This window comes from Mustelus asterias, chromosome 15, assembly GCF_964213995.1.
Source record: "Mustelus asterias chromosome 15, sMusAst1.hap1.1, whole genome shotgun sequence".
In the NCBI taxonomy this organism is placed as follows: Eukaryota; Metazoa; Chordata; class Chondrichthyes; order Carcharhiniformes; family Triakidae; genus Mustelus; species Mustelus asterias.
Genome location: NC_135815.1, coordinates 102,096,333 through 102,119,172, shown reverse-complemented (window position 1 = coordinate 102,119,172; position 22,840 = coordinate 102,096,333). Strand labels below are relative to the sequence as shown.

Sequence of the window (22,840 nt, the reverse complement as noted above, 5' to 3'; positions counted from 1 at the left end):
GGCAGATTTCCTTCCCTGCAGGACATTAATGGTGCAGTGATTGTCAAAGCTGCTCCCTGATTCTCAGCTGGAGAATGCTGACAAGTGGCTGCACAGAACACTTTCTGCCTCTGCTTCTTTTCAATGTCTCCCTGTGTTTTCCGGTCAATGGGAATATCTCTCTCTCTCTCTCTCTCACATTCTGCAGGGCTGAGGGGGGGGTCACAGACAGGAGACATTCCTGTTGTCTCCCTCACACACACACAGTGCCAGCCCCACTGGGGCCGCCGCCATTTTCTGTCAGGATGCATTTACCTGTCAGAGCCTCTCGCCCGCCGCTCGCCGTCTCCTAGCAACCAACCCCGGCCGCCCCTTGATCTGCGCGGTCACTTCCGGCAATCGGCCGGAATTACATCATCACGGCGCCCCAAGGCCGCTAGTTCCGCCAGTTGTATAAAAAAGGCGTCATTGAAAACAACAGTAACAACTCGGGAAGCACCAGTGCCTCCCAATTTAACCCCACAGAACAACTCATCAACATAATAAAGTTAATGTTAACTGTTTCTAAAGCTTGCTGGTGAGGGGTTGGGTGCGTTAAACGGCGGCACTATTTGGGGAAAGGCGGAGGGAGACAGGGTGTGAGGCGGGCGCGCGCGGGGTTTGCCGGGAGTTGTAGTCCGAATCCCGAATGTCAGAACGGTCCGCCCGGAAATAGAAACTACAACTCCCAGAGTGCACCGCGCCACCGGCCCGTGACGTGCACGGGCCCACGTGACCCCACTGGCATTTGGCGGTCGAGAAGAAGCAGCAGCACCAGCAGCAGAGGTGACCTCGGAGCAGAATGGTCAGTATGTTAATAACTGCTTAAATATACACTTCACAATGGTTATATTGTCAATAACTGCTTAATATATACCTCCATGGTCAGTATGTTAATATATACCTCAATGGTCAGTCTGTCAATAACTTAATATACATCTCACAATGGTCAGTCTGTCAGTAACTGCTTAATATACACCTCAGAATGGTCAGTATGTTAATAACTGCTTAAATATACACTTCACAATGGTCAGTATGTCAATAACTGTTTAATATACACCTCAATGGTCAGCATGTCAATAACTGCTTAATACACACGTCAGAATGGTCAGCATATCAATAACTGCTTAAATATACACTTCACAATGGTCAGTATGTCAATAGCTGTTTAATATACACCTCAATGGTCAGCATGTCAATAACTGCTTAATACACACGTCAGAATGGTCAGCATATCAATAACTGCTTAAATATACACTTCACAATGGTTAGACTGATAAGCTTTAATATACAACCAAAAGAGAAAATGCTGGAAAATCTCAGCTGGTCTGGCAACATCTGTAAGGAGAGAAAAGAGCTGACGTTTTGAGTCCAAATGACCCTTTGTCAAAGCCTTTATCCTTTGCTTTTATCCAGGTTTCTGCTTTAATATACATCTCAGAATGGTCGGTGTCTCAGCAACTGCTCTAAACTGCAATGCACCAGTTAGGGATAACTAGCTGCAATGCACCAGCTTGGCGATAACTAGCTGCAATGCACCAGTTAGGGATAACTAGCTGCAATGCACCAGTTAGGGATAACTAGCTGCAATGCACCAGCTTGGCGATAACTAGCTGCAATGCACCAGTTAGGGATAACTAGCTGCAATGCACCAGTTAGGGATAACTAGCTGCAATGCACCAGTTAGGGATAACTAGCTGCAATGCACCAGTTAGGGATAACTAGCTGCAATGCACCAGTTAGGGATAACTAGCTGCAATGCACCAGCTTGGCGATAACTAGCTGCAATGCACCAGTTAGGGATAACTAGCTGCAATGCACCAGCTTGGCGATAACTAGCTGCAATGCACCAGTTAGGGATAACTAGCTGCAATGCACCAGCTTGGAGATAACTAGCTGCAATGCACCAGTTAGGGATAACTAGCTGCAATGCACCAGTTAGGGATAACTAGCTGCAATGCACCAGTTAGGGATAACTAGCTGCAATGCACCAGCTTGGCGATAACTAGCTGCAATGCACCAACTGGGCGATAACTAGCTGCAATGCACCAGCTTGGCGATAACTAGCTGCAATGCACCAATTGGGCGATAATAAATTGACTCCTCAGATAGGAGTAATTACCTTTGACTGGTGTGCTAGGATTAAATAACTGTGACTTTTCAGAGACAACAAGTTATGAACTGTGTGGAGTAGGGAAAAAACAGCATGTTGATCTAGTTTGCCTTGCATATAAAGCAAGACAAGATCAGATTTGTGCCTCTAGTCTGTATGAGTGCATCTGATTGTGAAATATTTTTAAAAAGTAGACTGAAACCATGACAGGACTGGATGAATGTGAATATTTCTGATTATTTCTTCATAACTTCCTTTTCAAGGGAAGATGCCTCCACGCAGTGTTGAATGTGTGGTTGAAATTGAAGCAATGACCTTGAGAATTATTCCTTTCATTCATCCAATGTGGTTCTTTGACAGAATTGATCTCAGTTGTTGACATGATATCCTAAAAGAACATTTGGGGCCCAAAGTTGGAATCTCAACTATTTATAATTTACAGAAATGATTTCAATTCAGAAACAAAATGTTCATTGGATTTATTTCCAGACAATTGAAAACTAAGAGGAGCAATGAATTGAAGGTGGGCAGTTCCTAACCTACAGAATGAGCTGTTTGAACAATGATAATGTACTTCACATGGAAAGGAGAAGTGGTCAAGACTCGATGAATAGTTTTGAAAGAGCTAAGATTGAAATTGAAAGAATAACAGTGTCAGTAACTGATTGGGCTGAATTTTGCCACACGGGTGAGGAACCTAATGTTGGAATTGACTGTGAACGTCCTCGAGGCAATAGCATGCTTTCTAGCTGTGGAGAAATAGGACAAAGTTTGTGTGCTGAGGCCAGTCACAAGACTGACCAGGAATTGAGCCAAAACTGCCGGGGGCCCTTTTCCTAAAGAGAGATATGGAAATAATCAGCAATAATCACATTTATCCATTTCTTGCATGATTCCTGTAACTGAGGGCGAGTGTGGTAGAGAGTAACATGTTCTCTTTGCACTCTGGGTAAGCGTTTTGGTTCTGAATTTCCTATTGGATTTCATGGTGACTATCATATTGACGGCCTGTAGTTGTGCTCTCCCCCACGAGAGGAAACATTCTCTCCCTATCCATTCCATTAAAATATTTTATAATCTTAAAATCCTCTGTCAGGTCACCTCTCAGCCTTTTTATTAAGAGAAAAAGGAACCAGCCTGCCATTCCGTTTCTTGTGTGCAGACATGCATTTGCGGTACCTTCCTTTTTAATCTTTTTGCACAATTTTCTGTTCCTCTATAACCTTTTAATAATATGACAGCTTGAAATACCTGTAGTACTCTGCAATCTAATCAAGATTTGATTCAAGTTTAACAGAACGTCCCGACTTTTCAATTCTATCCCTCTAAAAATAAACCCAAGTGTTTGGTTTGTGTTTTTTTTAATGAACTTATTAACCTGTGAAGCAACCTTTATTTATTGGTGTATTCATACTCCCAAATCCCTTTGGTTACACTGCCCCATTTAGTTTCTCATTTTCCAAGTCATGTATGACCTCCTTATTTTGAAAATGTAATTCCTTATCATTATGTTGAAATTCATTGTATGCTCATTCTGTAGGTTTCTTAGTGCTTCTTGCATCCTCACTGTTGCTTATTCCACCCATTCCACAAGATTGTGCTTTTGAATCCCAAGTCTAAATTATACAAATTGTGAATGTGGTTCCAGGACTCAGCCTCATTAAACTCCCCTTTCGATCTCCTGCCATTCTGAATATACTCCAATAGAGCATAATTAAGGGAACAGAAGATGTGACTCCAATTTCTGTACGTTAAACTGGGAGTAGGACACGGGAACACAGTTCATGCTTGTGTAATCCTAGGATTGATGTCAGAAACAGTTTTAAAGAGTTTTTTAAAGTTTATTTATTAGTGTCACAGGTAGGCTTACATTAACACTGCAATGAAGTTACTGTGAAAATCCCCTAGTCGCCACACTCCGGCGCCTGTTCGTCGGGTACACTGAGGGAGAATTTACCATGGCCAATGCACCTAACCAGCACAGCTTTGGACTGTGGGAGGAAACCAGAGCACTCGGAGGAAACCCACGCAGACATGGGGAGAACGTGCAGACAGGGACCCAAGCCGTGAATTGAACACTGCTCCCTGGCACAGTGAGGCAGCAGTGCTAACCACTGTGTCACCATGTCACCACAGTTCTTTGATCAATACATGAAATAGACTTGCAGATTATTGTGCTGGTGGTAAAAGCACTGGAACCACCTAAAGAAAGAGTTGGGTATCTCAAGGAATGGTGTGTGTACAGTTTGGATGGATGAGCTGTAAATACATTGGGTACATAGGATTGGAGTAAATAGCAAGGATACAAATGCTTTCATGCTCCAGTGAACAAATACGTAGTTAGTTCCCACCCCAGGTGCTAAACTGGTTAGAGCTGGACTGGAGCTGGAGCTTGGTAAATGCGATTTAGAAATTTAACTGAAGCTTTCAACAAAATGAAGAATCTCAAAACATTTAAACCACAGCAAATACCACAAGCATGAAGTTCCATCCCAACATTGAACCTCAAATTCACATTAAATTTGTTTCTGTAGAGTCTCCAACAGGGAACTCCTGGTTAGTAAATAGTTAAATACGATGCCTTTTTTTTCAGCATCAAATACAACTTTCAGCAGAATATCAAATGGTTTTCTGTTGAATTCTCACTTCGAAATACAATACTCTGGCCCTAAGAAGGGGGCTAAGCTATTTGTCTATTCTTTATGGTTGCGTGAATGTTCATCTGCTGTTTGACTGTGGAAATGTCACTCAAACCAAGCGTCCCCTCAAATAACATTAACACAGCTTTACGAAGAGTCACTGAACATTAACTGATTGGAGGAATTGGTTGATTTGTTCAAAAGAGATGAATGGGATTGTGGATGTAATAGTATTTTCCAGTGCCAAAGATTTTTCTGTTCTTCGATATCTAGCTGAGTTGGCGTTGAAACGGTTTGTAAGCAATGTGATCCTGTTAATGTGATATGGAGTAACCTGACCTCTGCCTGTGAAATGTCCTTGGATGATTTTTCTATTGTAAAAAGACGCATTGTTATGTGGGTACTGCAAAAACCAGTTGTTTCCTTGGTTACAAGAACCTGATCCTGAAAATAGTTCCAATTTTATATTTCTGTTTCTACCAATGACAATTTTGTTTTCCATTCTGGAACCAATGAATAATTTCATGAGAGACTGTGTATGTCACAGATTAATACCAACTGTTTTAATGCAAATTAATTAAATATCTGCTTTAGCTTCAATCCAATTCTGTTCCTGGCTAGACAGAAATCGATTCTAATTCTGCTTTGCACACCAATACCAGGGGTTTAATTATTCAAGGATTTTTTTTCTCTCAGAAGTTAAGTTTTTAATTTAAATGTTCTTAAACCTTTCAAAGTGCTTGTAGAAAATGTTAAGCTGATAGTCTTTCAGCTTGGTGTATTTAGTTATTATGGATTTGTTTATAACGGATGCAGAGTGGTAAAAGAAACTTCAGTTTTCTAGAGCATAAGGGAAAGAATGTTTCTCTGTGGAAGAATCTAGAACTAGGTTTCACTATTTAAAGGTAAGTGTTCGCCCACTTCAGACAGAGATGAGGAGAAATTATTTCTTTGAGGGCCGTGAGTTTCTGGAATACTCTTCCTCAAAAGGCAGTTGAAGCAGAGTCTTTATATTTTTTAAGGCATAGGTAGGTGGATTCTTCATTAACAAGTGGATGAAAACTTATCAGGGATAGGAGGGAATGTGGAGTTGAGTACAATCAACCAGCCATGATCTTATTGAATGGTGGAACAGGCTTGAGGGCCCAAATGGCCTACTCCTTCTCCTAATTCATATGTTTGCTTGTGACTGGGAGAGAGATTGAACTTTGAAAAATGTGTATTTTGTGTGATGTGCATCTCTGGATCACTCAATGTTTTTCCTCCATTTGCTTTGTCTTCCAGGCAGAGCCCATCAAAGTTCTCGTGACTGGCGCTGCCGGTCAGATTGCCTATTCCCTTCTCTACAACATTGCAAAGGGCGATGTTTTTGGAAAAGACCAGGTAATGTTTACAGTTATTAAAAATCAGCTGATTCAACAGTTAACAGTTTTTTCCTTTTTGCTTGTTCAAAACATTGGAGTATTGCAATAACAGCATTGTGTTTATATATATTTTTTTAAAAATGCTTGGTAACATGAGGAGAGGAAAAGAAAATAAATGGAACTCCCCGTTTAGAATCCAGCCCTCAATAAGACTATAATTTTTAAAGTCAAAAAGGATCTTGAACCTGGCAGGATGCTAGTTTCTATCGAGTATGGTCTGTCTGAATATGGATCTACTGCTGAAATTACATTCTTCACCCACTGCTTTCTCACCAGGGAAAGTTGTCATTTTCTCCTTTCTAGAAAGTCACAATATAAACTGTAACTAAGTTTGAATCTCGTCTTTACCATGGGCACTGTGGTAAGCTGATCTGACATTATTGTAACCAGCTGGACAAAGTCGAACAGATAGGCACATTTCACGCTGGTAGCAGTAGTTAAAGATTGGGAAGAGTTTCTTTACCTTCCCAGATATGAAATAGTGTCTTGTCTTGGAGCATTCATCTTGGAACAAACAAGATTATGAATTTGTGTGGGTTCATGAATCCTAACTGAAAGCTACTGAAGGAATGCTATCTCAAAGTAAAATGCTTCATTCTGCTGAAGTGTCATCGGGTGACATAAGGTGAAAGCATTGTGTTGTGTATAAAACAATACTGAATTATGGTTTTTTTATATAATTTCAAGCCCCTCATACTTGTGCTGCTTGATATTACACCAATGATGCCAGTGCTCGATGGTGTCTTGATGGAAATCCGGGATTGTGCTCTCCCACTGATCCAAGGTGAGTAGATTTAAAATTGAGAAGTCTCAAGTATTATTATAAATGTTCTTTTGTTTTCTACTTGAAAGAACTGGATTAACTTTTAAGTACAGTACATTGTACATTTAGTTTGAATATCTTTTATGTTGGAAATAAAATCAGTTTTAGTTGTCAGCTGAGATTTTGCTAAACTGAAAGTAAGTCAGAGCTGGAATTTAAACTCCTAATTTTGCAATTGGAAACCAGATCCGCTGGTTGTAAATTTTGTTGGAATTGCTCCCGTGCAATGATTGTGTCCCATATTTATGGATCAGTTCAGTGTTCATTGCATCATTAGTGTTTCACAACTATTGATTAAGAGGTAGCTTTGATGCACAACTCTCATTGGTTTAGCTGCTAAGCACAAGTAAATAACAATGACCTGTTTTCTTGTGACATTACAAAATCTGGAATTTCCCAGAGCTAACCACTGTGCCACCCGTAGAATTCAGTCAAGAGTTGGAATGGTGGACCATGTGTCTTATCACTGCTGTAGCTTATGCATCCTCAGGCCAGTTGTAGCCATTGCTGGTGTCCCCAGTCAAATCAAACCAACACAGGGATTAAACTTGGAAATTCTCCTCCAGGTAACTTAATATCACGTCAGGTGTGTGTCCATTTGATGATCAGCAGAGATTCTTGGAGCCTTTCTAAAGCTGGATCACTGAGCAATAAGAGCTGATGTTTGTCATCCCTCCTTAAAGGCAAACCAAGCTGTTGGAAAAGATAGAATGTAGAACACTCTCTACTCACCTCCGAGGCAAATAGAGTCTCTTGGCTGACTTTAAGCTGTTGGCTTTTGGCCTTGGCAGTTCTGAAAAAGAAACCTTAAGCTGTTCTTCCTCAGCATGTTTGCTAGCAGTCCACCAGAAAAAAGCAGGATGACCACACCCAGGTAACATCAACTTACCTATTGAAATAATAGCAAAATACTGCTGATGCTGCAAATCTAGATAGAAAATGTTGGATGAACTCAGCAGGTCTGGCAGCTTCTATGGAGCTCTAAAGAAGAGTCATAAGGAATTTCTCTCCACATATGCTGAGTTTATCCAGCATTTTCTGTTTTTATGACAAATTATCTACTCCTACCTAACATTAGCTATGGAGAGGGAAATTCAAATTGTCTCCCTTCTCTAAAGCAAGCACTCACCTGTTAAAGATCAGAATCTAGGTAGCTGTCAATGCTGTTCTAAACTAGGAGTGCCAGTAGGGGAGCTAATTTTGATATTTGTTTAAATAAAATAGTAATTACATTGCTCTTGCAGAGGTCATTGCAACTGATAAAGAGGAGGAAGCTTTCAAGGCCATTGATGTGGCGATTCTTGTGGGCTCTATGCCAAGACGGGAGGGCATGGAAAGGAAAGATCTACTGCAAGCAAACTCCAAGATATTCAAATCCCAGGGAAGCGCTCTGGACAGGCTGGCCAAGAAGACGGTCAAGGTAACAAAAACGTAGATTTGGTATTAAGTGCCACCATGTTAAACTTGGAGCTCCTTATTTGGTTGCGATTGGTAAATTTTCTCAATGTCTTTTTGTAATCTTTCCAAATTCAGGGGAGATTCCTAAGCAACAGCTTAAGTGGCTAAATAAAGAATCTCGTTAAAAGACAATGAGAATTATAAACCATCAACTGTCAGGAAAATTGTTGAATTTATGCAGAGGTCTAGTGGATGAACATTTGGAAAATAGAAAAAGTGCTGGAAGTACTCAGCAGGTCAGGTTGCAGCTGTGAAGAGAGAAGCAGAGTTAACATTTCAGGTTGATGGCCTTTCATCAGAGCATTTGTTTTTATTTCAAATTTTCAGCATCTGCGGTAGTTTGATTTTCTATGTGAGAAATACCACTTGTTAAAGGAGGGAGAGACAGTACAGTGTTATGTACTTGGAATCTTCTGAAAATATTTTGATGGAAAAGGTAAAAGAGTGACAAGGATGGGTAAATGATTACTCTGGATAGATAATTGGCTTAAAAACAGAATTGGTAAATGGGAATTTTACAGATTATGATAGGATTGTGAGTAGGGTACCCTGCAGATCAGTTCTAGGGTGAATGAATTGTGGATGACTTTTGTAAGAAAAATATGCAAAGTTTATTTTTTTTAGTACCTAAATTGGAGACAAAGCAAATAAACAATGCAACAGATTCCAGAGGGGGGCACAAATTCTGTGAATGCTAGAAATCTGAAATAAAAATGGAAAATTCTGGAAATATTCAGGTCTGGCAGCATCTGTGGAGAAAGAAACTGTTAACATTTCAGGTTAGATACTTCAACTGAAACATCAGGTCATTGATTCGAAACACGATGTTTCTCTCTCTCTGGATGCTGCTTAGTTCAGAACAATTTTAGGTGATTGGTCCTGTCATTGGCGGACACAATTTGATGTTGATGTTGTGTGATATTACTATGCATGATTGTAGTAAGGACATAAGGGGAGGTGCTGGCGTAGTGGTAATGTCATGAACTAGTAATCCCAAGCCCCAGGTTCGTGCTCTGAGGAAATCGGAGCACCCGGAGGAAACCCACGCAGACACGGGGAGGACGTGTGAACTCCACAGTCACCCAAGCCGGGAATCGAACCCAGACGCTGTGAGGAAGCAGTGCTAACCACTGTGCCACCGTGCTGTTCCAAGTGCAGGTTGGAATGCCAGGTGCAACACCAGGCAAACCTAGAACCCGGTAAAGCTGCAAAACAAGACCACTTGCATGCCAAACAGCATAAGCAGCAAGTGATAGCTAAGCTAAGCTATCCCACAACTAACGGATCAGATCTAAGCTCAACAGCCCTCCCTCATCCAATTATGACTGGTGGTGAACAATTAACTCACTGGAGGAGGAAGCTCCACAAATATCCCCATCCTCGGTGATAGTGGAGTCCAGCACATCAGTGCAAAGGTCGAGGCTGAAATGTTTGCAACAATCTTCAGGCAGTAGTGTTGATTACCGGCATCACAAATGTCAGTTTTCAGCCAATTTGTTTCACTCCACATTATCAAGAAATGGCTGAAGGCACTGGATACTGCTACAGCTTTAGCCCTGACAATATTCCAGCAATAGTATTGAAGATTTGTGCACCAGAACCTGCCGTGCCCTTAATCGAGCTGTTCCACTATAGCTACATCATTCCACGGAAATGAGAAAAACTGCTCAGGAATGAACTGTCCACAAACAGCAGGACAAATTCAGCCCGGCCAGTTACTGCCCCGTTAGTCTGTTCTTAATGATCAGCAAAGTGATTGTGTCCTTGACAGTGCTAACAAGCAGCACCTTCTCTGCAATCACCTGCACACTCAGCTTTGGTTCCACCAGGGTCATTCAGCCTTGGTTCAAACAGAGACTAAAGAGCTGAATTCCAGACTGCCTTTGGCATCAGGGCAGCATTTGACTGAGTGTGGCATCAAGGAGCCCTAGCAAAATTGGAATCGGGAAAAACCCTCCTGGTTGGAGTCAAACCTAGCACAAAGGCAAATGGCTGTTGTAACTTCGCCACAAAAAAGGTAGTTGAATGCATTGATATTCAACCTTATAAAAATATCTAAATACTGTATAGCAGTACAGAACTGGATGCAGCGAGTTGTAGAGCCCTTGTGCTAAAACTAAGCCTGCGAAAGCCTGTGTTACTGAAGATGTCGCTCACACTTAAGCCAAAGTATATACATTAAAGTAGGAAGATGCTTATTATAATACTTCTCTCCTCATAATTTCAATCCCCCTCAATGAAAAAACAAATAATGAAACTCGTGTCTCAACCATACATCAGTCTTTCAGGAGCTTTGTGACTATGCTGTGACCTGTGCAGTCCTACTAGTGGCTCCATGGACACTGGTGAGGTTTGTTTCAATTGAGCTGGACTTGTGGGCACAGGAGTAGGTTGAGTCTCTGTGAATGAATGTCCCTCATCCTCTCCTGAAGTAAAGTCTACTGAAAATCCTTACACAACAGGAACCATTTCCTGTCGAATGTCCATTTTGTTCTACTGTGTTATCTGGGACCTTTGCTGTCTGAGTCATGGTATGGACAAATGATTTTGATTTGATTTATTATTGTCACGTGTTAGCATACAGTGAAAAGTATTGTCTCTTGTGTGCATACCGTTCATAGAGAAGGAAAGGAGAGAGTACAGAATGTAGTGTTACAGTCATAGCTACGGTGTGAAGAAAGATCAGCTTAATGCGAGGTAGGTCCATTCAAAAGTCTGACAGCAGCAGGGAAGGTACGTGACCTGCTGCTCGGTTGGTACGTGACCTCAGACTTTTGTATCTTTTTGGTCAGTTTCACCACCAAAGATAGTGGAGTACTTTGGTTGAGAACTCCAGGCAGCCATCATTGGCTGCTGCCAGAATTCCTTACACAGACACTATCATTCACATTGAAATGTCTCTCCTTCTGCTTTTCCTGTCTCTTTCCCACTCTCGCTTTGACATCTTGATGTAGCAGATCCAGGTAAAACTTTAGCTTCTTACCCATCAGTAATTCAGCTGGTGAGAGTCCTGTTGTTGTTTGTGGCGTGATCCGATACTGAAACCAGAACTGAGCTTTGTTCCCAAACTATCAGCTGTCATTCTCCTTTCAGTGTCTGAGCAGCTCGCTCTGCTAAACAATGTGAGGCTGGATGAAAAGGCACAGCACACATATGGCATATTCCATTCCTTTGCATAAACTCCTGGAACAAATCACTTGTAAACATTATACAGTTATCAGAAATGAGAATCCGGTAAACCATGAGTTGCAAAAACTTGACGTAGTTTCTCCATCGTAATGTGAGCTGCACAAAGATAGGAAAGGAAATTGTGGAGAGACTGTAGGAGGCTACAAAGGGACATGGGTTAAGTGAGTGATAAAGATCTGGCAAATAGAATATAATGTGGGCAAGTGTGAAATTGTCCATTTTGGCAGGAAAAATAAAATGGCTTATTATTTAAATGGTTAGAGACTCAGGGATCTGGGTGTCATAGTGCATGAATCACAAAAAGCTAGTATGCAGGTACAGCAAGCAATTAGAAATTCTAATACAATGTTGTTGTTTATTGTGAGGGGAATTGAATACAAAAGTAGGGAGGTTATGCTACAGCTGTATAGAGCACTAGTGAGACCACATCTGGAGTATTGTGTATAGTATTGGTCCCCTTATTCAAGGAAAAATGTAAATGTGTTAGAAACAGTTCATGGAAGATTTACTAGACTAAAACCAGGAATAAGTGGGTTGTCTAATGAGAGAAGGTTGGACAGGCTGGGCTTGTATCCACTGGAGTTTAGAGTAAAAGGCAACTTGATTGAAACCTTTAAGATCTTGAGGGGTACTGACAGGGTGGATGTGGAGAAGATGCTTCCTCTTGTGGGAGAATCTGTAACTAGGGGGTCACTGCTTAATAATAAAAGGTCACCCGTTTAAGACCAAGATTAGGAGAATTTCTTTCTTTGGAATGCTCTTGCTCAAAAGGCGCAGCTGAAACAGTGAAAATTTAAAGGCAGAGCCAGACAGATTCTTAATGAGCAAGGAGGTGAAAAGTTATCGGGGGGTAGGTGGAATGTAGAATTGAGATTATGATCAGATTAACCATGATATTGAATGGTGCAGCAGGCTCAAGGGGCTGAATGGCCTCCTCCTATGTAGAGACTTCTGATCTTTTCAACTTTAGAAATGTGAGGGCTTCGTGATGTTGTAATAGGAAGCTTTAAAGAAGTGAATAATTAAACTCAGTCGATGTGGATAAGCTATTTGAATTAAATACATGAGGAAAGATTGGGGGACAGGAGTACAAAAGCAAAGAATATGGCAATCGTTAGGGGTCTCTTTGCAGAATACCAATGCAGGCCTAAACAAGCTGTACAGAGTCACTGCCAACATTCAGAAGGCCTCTGGATAAGTTCCTGGGAGTTGCTAGCACATCTACATAGAAAAGGGTGTTAGAATACTGGGGATTATCTGTGGCCTCCTCGATCACCTTGGGGTTGGAAACATGTATGCTCACTTATAAAGTAACTCCCATTCCTGGATTTTCTATTAACTCACATCTAAATGTTTGCAAATTGTCTAACTCTCCTTTTGTTCTCCTTTTAAAAAATGGGTAAGTAGCGTGAACTGTGAGCAGAGATTCCACAGAAAACATGCCACTCTATTTACAAGCTCATGAAAATGCTGTTAAAACATTGTACACTGGCAAAATAAATTTGTTACCCTGCAGCTTTTGTTCATGGTTACATTTCAGACACTGCAAACTTAAGTGAAGCTGTACTCTCCAAATGTTAATTTTGTTTAACCCTCTAGCTGATTTGATAAACCAAGAACACCTGATTTGTTATGCCTAATTGGATATCATTGTACATCTAGTAATAGTTCCAATTCTGATTCCTTTACATAGAAACACAGAAAGCAGGAGTAGGCCATTCGGCTGCTCAAGCCTGCTCCGCCATTCAATGTGATCATGGCTGATCCTCTATCTCAACACCATATCCCTTGACACTGAGTCTAGAAATCCATACCATCGTTAAATAGCATGGTGGCACAGTGGTTAGCACTGCTGCCTCACAGCGCCAGGGACCCAGGTTCAGTTTTGGCCTGGGGTCACTGTCTGTGTGGAGTTTGCACGTTCTCCCCGTGTCTGCATGGGTTTCCTCCGGGTGCTCTGGTTTCCTCCCACAGTCCAAAGATTAGCGGGTTAGATTGATTGGCCATGCTAAATCGACCCGGGTGTCGGGGGATTAGCAGGTTAAATATGTGGCGATATGGGAATAGGGCCTGGGTGGGGTTGTGGTTGGTGCAGACTTAATGGGCCGAATGGCCACTTGCACTGTAGGGATTCTATATTCAGTGAGTTGGCCACCATGGTCTTCTGTGGTAAAAGGATCATGCACGCTAACTTTTGTCTTCATTACCAGTTGATTTATTTTTCTGGTTTGGATTAATATTCTGGCTGTCCATGATATTCCAGAGGGGGTAAAGACTTGGCCATGTGGTCCTCTTATTAAATGTGTCATTACCAAGTGCTGTTACAGAAAGTAGATCAGGATGTGAACATGCAGCAAGATAGCAGTTATACAAACCAAAAAACTTACAGTCCTGTTTACAGGTATTAAGCTCCTTAAACTACACTTTCCAACAGTTTACAAATCCTTCCCTGCTCATATATTTTTCCTAATATGCGACATTTAAATATCACATTTGACTTGATGTGTCTGTTTGGTTGCTGCCATTATTATTGGAGTCTTTTTCAGCTACAGTCATAACAAACCAAATTATTTCTTGCAGGTTCTTGTTGTGGGGAACCCAGCCAATACCAACTGTTTGACTGCAATGAAGTGTGCTCCCTCCATTCCGAAAGAGAACTTCTCTTGCCTGACTCGTTTGGATCATAACCGCGCGAAAGCTCAGGTATTTATAAGAGTCCGATTTTAAAGTATAGCTTTTGGTGAGCTAAGCTTTGGGGAGAGAGTCTTCATTCTACAACTTCTGAAAATTCAGTTTTCAAGAGTTCTGATCTCCAGATTAGTCTCTGGCAAAAACATTTGTCTTTAATTATGTGGCTTTTTGTGCACATGTGCAAAATCTGTGTTTGAATGCTGAAGTAATGGCTGAGGTTTCATTAATGATTTGAATAAAAGTATGGGTTTGCAAGTTTCCAAAAATGTGGACAGATTGCAAATTTAGACCAAATGAACAGCCTGATCGATACTTAGAAAGGTTGCAACATATTTTATCCTTTTTGTTTATTCAAGTAAGTTCTGTTTTTCTTAACTGAGCATGTTACCAATTAAACTTTTATCTTTTAGATTGCATACAGATTGGGTGTGCCTTCTAATGATGTAAAGAATGTTATCATCTGGGGCAATCATTCTTCTACTCAATATCCAGATGTTAGTCATGCTGTCGTAAAAATTAAAGAAAAGCAGATGAGTGTCTTTGATGCTATTAAGGATGATAACTGGCTGAAGGGTGAATTCATCACTGTAAGTAACTTCATAACTCCTTATAAATGCAAATATTTATGAAGAAGGAGTACAAATAAATGCTACAGCAAATACAGAGAGAAATGCATTGGCATTAGTACCTTCTACGTTCAGTTTTCTTTGTTGCTTTTAAAGTGTAAACATTTACCTTATCAGTTAAGCAAAACTAATAATACTGTTTATTTTTAGTTGGTTATTTTGATTAAGATGTTGATTCCTTATTGGGTTGCATTGTATCAGTTTCATTCTACCACACCTTCCCTAAAGTGGCGATTCTTGTATTTAATCGTGTCAGCACCAGTATGTAGGTCACAGCAGTTGAAACTGGTTCTGTCTTCTCCCACACAAACCTCTGGCAAGTGTCACTCAAGTGAATGTATAGCACCCTGCCTGGCACAGGTAACAATATTAAATGACATCCAAATTGGCAGTCTTCCTACTTTATCTAGATCAATCACTTTGGATAAACTTGCCTTTGAGAAACCCAAAATTGTGGTTTAATTTATAAAATCCTAAACCTGGGGCATTCGGTACAATATTCTTGCTGTGTTCTCAGAGTAAGTGATTAGCCTTAGTCACTGGTTCAGACTGAGGAGTTGAGTTATTTAAAGATTCTAAACCTTTAAAGACCCAAGACGAGCTTCTTGTTTTGACATTTTTAATATTTTAAGATATGGTGATGCATGTATAATCAATGGCACAAAAATATACTTTTCATTACAAAGGCAAATTAATGCAAATGCTGGAAATCTGAAACACCATCGCAAAATGCTGCAAATAGGCCAAGAAGCACCTGTAGAGAAAAACAGAGCCAACGCTTCATGTCAGGAAACATTCTGCAGATAGATCATCTCAACTTGAAATGTTATCTCTGTTTCTCGCCACAGGGGTGTCACAGTGGTTAGCACTGCTGCCTCACAGCGCCAGGGACCCGGGTTCGATTCCCGGCTTGGGTCACTGTCTGTGTGGAGTTTGCACATTCTCCTCGTGTCTGCGTGGGTTTCCTCTAGGTGCTCCGGTTTCCTCCCATGGTCTGAAAGAAATGCTAGTTAGGTGCATTGACCCGAACAGGCGCCGAAATGTGGTGGTTACGGGAATTTCACAGTAACTGCATTGCAGTGTTAATGGAAGCCTTATTTGTAACTGATAAATAAACTTTACTTTAGACACTACCTGCCCTGCTGAGTATTAACAGCATTTTCTGCTATTGTTCCATTTTGGTTGCTCTGACTTAAGCCTGTGTGTGACTTAGTGAAAAAGCTGAAATGAAAGAGAGGGATGGAATATTGTTGTTGGGTTCTAAACGCACGCTGAGTACCAGAAACCATCTGTTCTCTTGGGCAAAGAATGTTAAAAATAGCAGGAGTGCTGTACGTTTATCGAACAGTGCCAGCAAAGCATTTGCTTTTCATCTGAATCAGATTCTGGGGCTCAACAGGGTTGTAATTTGTTCAGTCTGTTGAAAGCCATACGAATAAATGCAGTCTGCATGCAGAAAGAGGGACAGCTGTAAAGCAGCAAAATGTTCAAAAGCATTTGGCGGCACAAGCTTTGTATTTTGGATTTAATTAGAGCACCAGAATGTTTTAACCCGATATCTTGATGTTGCATTTGCACAATTTGTTTCCTTGTATTTTATAAACCAGAAGCAGCAAATGTCACATCACATGACAAGATGGGGTCAATTGCACATTGATAATGAAGCTTTTAAATACATTTGTGTCATTGGCTCCAACAGCACTGATTAAACATCGGACTGGAACTTGTTTTTTGTTTTAAAAGATAATGCAGTTCATAATGCATGAGACGCAAAAGCCCAGTCTGCAGGTACAACAGGTGATCAAGAAGGCAAATGGGATGTTGGCCTATATTGCGAGGGGGATAGAATATAAAAGCAGGGATGTCTTGATGCACCTGTACAGGGCATTGGTGAGGCCGCAGCTGGAGTACTGTGTGCAGTATTGGTCCCCTTATATGAGGAAGGATATATTGGCATTGGAGGGAGTGCAGAGAAGGTTCACCAGATTGATACCGGAGATGAGGGGTTTGGATTATGAGGAGAGGCTGAGGAGATTGGGTTTGTACTCGTTGGAGTTTAGAAGGATGAGGGGGGATCTTATGGAGACTTATAAGATAATGCGGGGGCTGGATAGGGTGGAGGCGGAGAGATTCTTTCCACTTAGTAAGGAAGTTAAAACTAGAGGACACAGCCTCAAAATAAAGGGGGGTCGGTTTAAGACAGAGTTGAGGAGGAACTTCTTCTCCCAGAGGGTGGTGAATCTGTGGAATTCTCTGCCCACTGAGGTGGTGGAGGCTACCTCGCTGAATATGTTTAAAGCACGGATGGATGGATTCCTGATCGGTAAGGGAATTAAGGGTTATGGGGATCAGGCGGGTAAGTGGTACTGATCCACGTCAGATCAGCCATGATCTTATTGAATGGCGGGGCAGGCTCGAGGGGCTAGATGGCCTACTCCTGCTCCTATTTCTTATGTTCTTATGTTCTTATAAATGTATAGTGTTAAATTGTTTCCTTACATCTGCTTATTTTAATCAATAATGTTTTTAAATGTATTCATCTATTTCCATCGAATTGTTTTTAGTCTTGTGCACAGACTAAGATGTTTTTAGTCTTGTGTGACTGGCACTGTGGTCTATCGGCAGTGCCATGGGAAACGTGTGCCAGTGAAACTACCAATGTCTTTATGAAAAGCAATTGAGAAATCTCCTGCCCCTGATAATGCAAGCGGCCAGCTATGACATGAGCAATTTGGTAAACTCTGTTTTGAAGCATTACTGATAAACTTGCTCCTTTCTCTCTGTCGGCAGACTGTGCAGAATCGTGGTGCTGCAGTCATTAAGGCACGGAAACTCTCTAGCGCAATGTCGGCTGCTAAGGCCATCGCTGATCACATGAGGGATATCTGGTTTGGCACTCCTGAGGTCTGTTAACTAATTATTTGAACTGGGCTACTTTTACACTAATTCGTTCTCCTGTGTGAATTATCATTGCGTATGCCATCCACTTAGAATGTTTTATGTTTTGCCTCCTATGAGATGGTATATTTCTGCTTCCATCCACACTAGCATGTTCATTCCCCAGTTTGCACCTTCCTGGGTGTGTATTGGCTGTGTACACACGTATTTAGAAATCTAATCCAGTGTTTTCTGATTTAAGTTGATCAAGGAGCCCTGTTTTTCACACTCCCTTTCAAATTAAAACAAAAGTCTTGTGCTCAAGTTGTCTTAATTTGCTATTATTGGACTTGCTTCACTGTCCAGTAATGTTAAAACATGCAACCTCAAGTCCCAGATGCATACTTTGCCAGCTTTCGAGTGGCTCTGAATTTTTTATTCATTCATGGCATGTGGGCATCGCTGGCTGGGTCACATGTAGGCCTGGCCACGAAGGAAGGCAGATTTCCTTCCCTAATTTAGTGAATCAGAAAGGCAATCAACCGTGCCGTGGTGGGATTTGAACCCAGCTCCCCAGACCATTAACTCCAGTCTCTGGATTATTAATCCACTGACCATTCCACTCATCACTACCAATGCTGGACGGGGTATCTCATTAATTGGACTTTTCCCATACCCGTGAGTTCCAGTTCTGCCAGCTGCTAAGTTGTCTGGGGTCTCTGAACGAAAGGACAAGTCTGTCAAATCCAATTAAATTTATGAATAGAGAACAAAATAATGTGAATGATGCAGAAAGAAATCGGGTAAATTAATTTATTTAGTTATAGAAAGAAAAATAAAGAGAGGGAAAAAAAGATTTGATTAAGGGAAAGTAACAGGCCATTTTTAAATACCTTTAGAAACAATATAGTCCCTGCAGGAGCGAGACTCAACAAGTTCAGTTGTTCCCTTTTTGGATCTCCGAGGTTGAGCAGAATTGCAGAAATGTAAAACATGTCATTAAAAAGGCTCCTTAGGTTATAATTTTGCAGCTTTGACTCCTGACATGAGTTTAATTTGTATTTACAGTAGCAATCCAGTCATTTCTTGAATCCTTTTTTAGGAGTTGAATAAAGGAGTGGAAGTAATTATTTTTTTGGAGATTCATAACTTGAGAAGTCCATTCATCTTGAAACCAAGGAATGAAACCAAATTAATCAACATTAATAGCACTGATTTTATTTAACCCACTAACATTTCGCCAGCAACACTTCTGGCCCATTCTGACAATAGCATCCACACACAACAAACACACAGGCAAATTTTCCCATTCCGCCCGTCACAGGAACCGTAGCGGACGAGGGGCAGACCATGGAAATGTCCGTTGACCTCGGGCGGGGATTTTCCGGTTTCGGGGTGAGCGCGGCCGGAAAATCCCCGCCCACTGTTTTTGCTTCAAAATTATTTAAATTTATTACATTGGCGTCATGAAAGTGGACCTGAAATTTTAAAATTCTGAATGTTTGGATTTTCAAGCACACTTTATAAAACTTGATTGTCGCTTAATAAATGTTTCATGGTGTTTGTTTGGAAAATGTACCGGAGTCTTTCTTTTGAAACTCAAAAAGCTAATTTAAGTCGGGCGCTTTGTTGATTTTGATTGTTCCAGCCAAGAGCTTTCCAGCTTTCTGAATCAAATTATACACTGATAGCTCTTTGCTTTTTGTTCAGGGTGAATGGGTGTCCATGGGAGTGATTTCAGATGGAAACCCGTACAATATCCCCAATGATCTGGTTTATTCCTTCCCTGTTCAAATCCAGGTAAGCTGTTAATTTGTTGCCTATTCGTTCAGCTATCAGCGTATTTCATCTCTTATTACTTTATAATGAGACCCGTCACTGCAGATTTTTGAAATACTTGTGTGAAATACGTTTCAATTCTTTCCTGAAATGGGCTTTAGTTATCAGGTGTACATTAATTGTTTGCCTTTGTTGCAGAATAAATGTTGGAATATTGTTGAATGTCTGAAAATCAATGACTTCTCCTGTGAGATGATGAAAGCTACTGCTAAAGAACTGTCGGAGGAGAAAGAAACAGCAGTTGAATTTCTGTCGGGAGTTTGAGAATAATCGCCTAACCTATGTGCTAATCACTGTTGTGTATGTTCAGTGACTGTGGTAAAATAAAGCTGTTTGGTTCCATTATCACCATAAAAATCTTGCATAAGGAATCTTAAACTGCACTATAAAGTTAATATTCAGTGAGTCCATATTATTGTCCAATATAGGGAAGGCATAAAAATAAAACTAATACCAGTAACCTTATGTTCTGTTTGTTTTGATTTCCTTGAGCAGTTTTGTATCATATCTCTTGTTTAAAATACAAGAAACTGGATTACTACAGAAAAATATCTTATTAACACTAAATCTGTCTCTCTCGCACGTTATTTTGCTTATTACAGCCTTGGTTCAAACATGGACTAAAGAGCTGAACTCCAGAGGTGAGGTTAGAGTGACTGCCCTTGACATCAAGGCAGCATTCGACTGAGTGTGGCATCAAGGAGCCCTAGCAAAACTGGAGTCAGTGGGAATCAGGAGAAACTCTGCTGGTTGAAGTCATGCCCAGCATAAAGGAAAATGATTGAGATTGTTAGGAGTCAGTCATCTCAGTTCCAGGATGTCAATGCAGCAGCTCCTTGGGGTAGTGTCCAAGACTCAACCATCTTCAGCTGCTTCATCAATGACCTTCCTTCCATCATAAGGTCAGAAGTGGGGCTGATTTGCAACTCCTCAGATACTAAAGCAATCCATGTCAAAATGCAGCAAAACCTGGACAACATCCAGGTTTGGGCTGACAAGTGGAAAGTAACAGTCACACCACACAAGTGCCAGGCAATGAACATTTCCAGCAAGGGAGAATCTAACCATCTTCTCTTGACATTCAATGACATTACCATCACTGAATCCCCCACTATCAACTATTTTGGGGGTTACCATTGACCAAAAACGGAACTGGACTTACCATGTAAATATTGTGGCTAGGAATCCTGCAGCAAGTAACCCATCTCTGGACTCCCTAAAGCCTGGCCACCATCAACAAGGCACGAGTCAGGACTGGGCGGCACGGTAGCACAGTGGTTAGCACTGCTGCTTCACAGCTCCAGGGTCCTGGGTTCGATTCCTGGCTCGGGTCACTGTCTGTGTGGAGTTTGCACATTCTCCTCGTGTTTGCGTGGGTTTCCTCCGGGTGCTCCGGTTTCCTCCCACAGTCCAAAGATGTGCGGGTTAGGTTGATTGGCCAGGTTAGAAATTGCCCCTTAGAGTCCTGAGATGCGTAGGTTAGAGGGATTAGCAGGTAAAATATGTAGGGGTAGGGCATGGGTGGGATTGTGGTCGGTGCAGACTCGATGGGCCGAATGGCCTCCTTCTGCACTGTAGGGTTTCTATGATTCTATGACTGTGTTGGAATACTCTCCACTTGCCTGGATGAGTGCAGCTCCAACAACACGCAAAAAGCTGAACACCATCCAGACAAAGCTTGATTGGCACCCGATCTGCAAATACTTGCTCCCTCTACCACTGACGAACCATAGCAACAGTATGTGCCATCTACAAGATGCACTGTAGGAACTTAACAATGGTCCTTAGACAACGCCTTCCAAACCCACAACCAGTACTATTTAGCAGGCCGAGGATAGCAGACACATGGATACATAGGAAGTTCCCCTCAAAGTCACTCGCCATCCTAACTCAGAAATATATCACTGCGGTTCCTTACACGAGTGCAAAGGGATAACAGCGTGGTAAAAATTTGGCAGATGCAGTTATAATGTAGGAAAATGTGAACTTGTACACTTTAGCAGGAAGAATAGCAAATCACTACAATATTTAAATGGAAAGAGATTGCAGAACATGGTGGTATAGAGGTATCTGGGTGTCCTAGTACATGAATCACAAAGGTAGTACGCAACTACAGCAAGTGATTAGGAAGGTAAATGAAATGTTGGTGTTTATTGCAAGGAGAATGGAACATAAAAGTAGAGAATTTTTATTGCAGCTGTACAGGGCCTTTGTATGTCTACATCAGGAATACTGCACAGATTTGGTCACAGTGGCACTGAAATTCTTGCTGCATGTTGCAGTGTGATGCTATGTAGACCGTACAGCCCAAAGATTGACGGGTTGTATCAAACAGCATGTCCCTCCCATTGTTCACAACAGTCAAGTTTGCCCATCTTTACCAAGCACAAAATAGAGTGTCCAACATTAGCTGTGATTGGACAACATTTACTTAATCCTCCATGCACAAAGAATTATGCTGACGATTTAAGATTGTCAGTCAAGCTCTCAGCGTAGCACATGTACCGGAAGCTGCATATATTAACACAGTGCTCAGTTTGCAGGCAGAACGTGCACCTGTTTCAGCTAAACAGAATAAGTGACAGCCATTTGTGCATTCATTCCCTAGAGCAGTTAACTGTCAGTCACCATCAACTGGTGCATTCTCCATGGCAATGCATCCACCAATCAGTCCACTTACCAATCAATCAACATTCTCTTCTCATTCAATCTAAATTGTTTTTCCCTTTATTTTGGTATTCTTGTGAAGTGTCCTGATGAGTACAAGACAGAAAGCGTGTCTCTTTTATCAGCAATATTCTTACTTCCAAATGACTATTTTTGTGTTTCGTGTATCTGAATAGTCCGATTCCTTTGAACATCTGTGTTCTACAATCTCTCCATTGAAATAGCATGCTACTTTTCTATTCTTCCTGCCAAAATGGACAATTTCACATTTTCCCACAAACTCTGTTAAAATTTTGCCTATTCACTTAACCTATGTATATCCCTTTGTAGACCCTTTAAATCCCCTTCACAACTTACTTTCCTACCTATCTTTGGATCATCAGCAAATTTAACAGCTATGTATTTGGTTCCTTCATCCAAGTCATTTATCTGAATAGGCAATAGTTGAAGCCTCTCTACTGACCCCTTTGGCACTC

General features: G+C 41.2%; 2 protein-coding genes across 9 annotated transcripts in view; one reads left to right on the top strand and one right to left on the bottom strand.

Moving 5' to 3' along the window:
* The window catches only part of wdpcp (WD repeat containing planar cell polarity effector), a 142,667-nt gene extending 142,291 nt beyond the window's left edge, over positions 1-376 (bottom strand). For 3 of the 8 annotated variants that reach the window (XM_078230436.1, XM_078230443.1, XM_078230442.1), the window contains exon 1: positions 295-376. The gene's annotated coding sequence lies outside the window, so the exon portion shown is untranslated. The remainder of the gene's footprint in view (positions 1-294) is intronic. The other 5 variants (XM_078230437.1, XM_078230444.1, XM_078230438.1 and 2 more) reach the window with 4 other exon arrangements.
* Positions 377-719: 343 nt separating this feature from the next.
* mdh1ab (malate dehydrogenase 1Ab, NAD (soluble)) lies at positions 720-20,162 on the top strand. Its single transcript, XM_078230449.1, has 9 exons — positions 720-823; positions 6,055-6,153; positions 6,882-6,978; positions 8,262-8,437; positions 14,245-14,367; positions 14,766-14,942; positions 17,772-17,885; positions 19,569-19,658; positions 19,836-20,162. The coding sequence occupies exons 1-9, from the start codon at positions 821-823 to the stop codon at positions 19,959-19,961; spliced, it is 1,005 nt and encodes a 334-aa protein (XP_078086575.1). The 5' UTR covers positions 720-820; the 3' UTR covers positions 19,962-20,162.
* The last annotated feature ends 2,678 nt before the right edge of the window (positions 20,163-22,840 follow it).

Bases quoted from the DNA above. Each gene is read 5' to 3' on its own strand.
- mdh1ab (XM_078230449.1), top strand. The intron at 6,154-6,881 runs GTAATGTTTACA...TATAATTTCAAG, and splicing joins ATGTTTTTGGAAAAGACCAG to CCCCTCATACTTGTGCTGCT. The intron at 14,368-14,765 runs GTATTTATAAGA...TTTATCTTTTAG, and splicing joins ATAACCGCGCGAAAGCTCAG to ATTGCATACAGATTGGGTGT.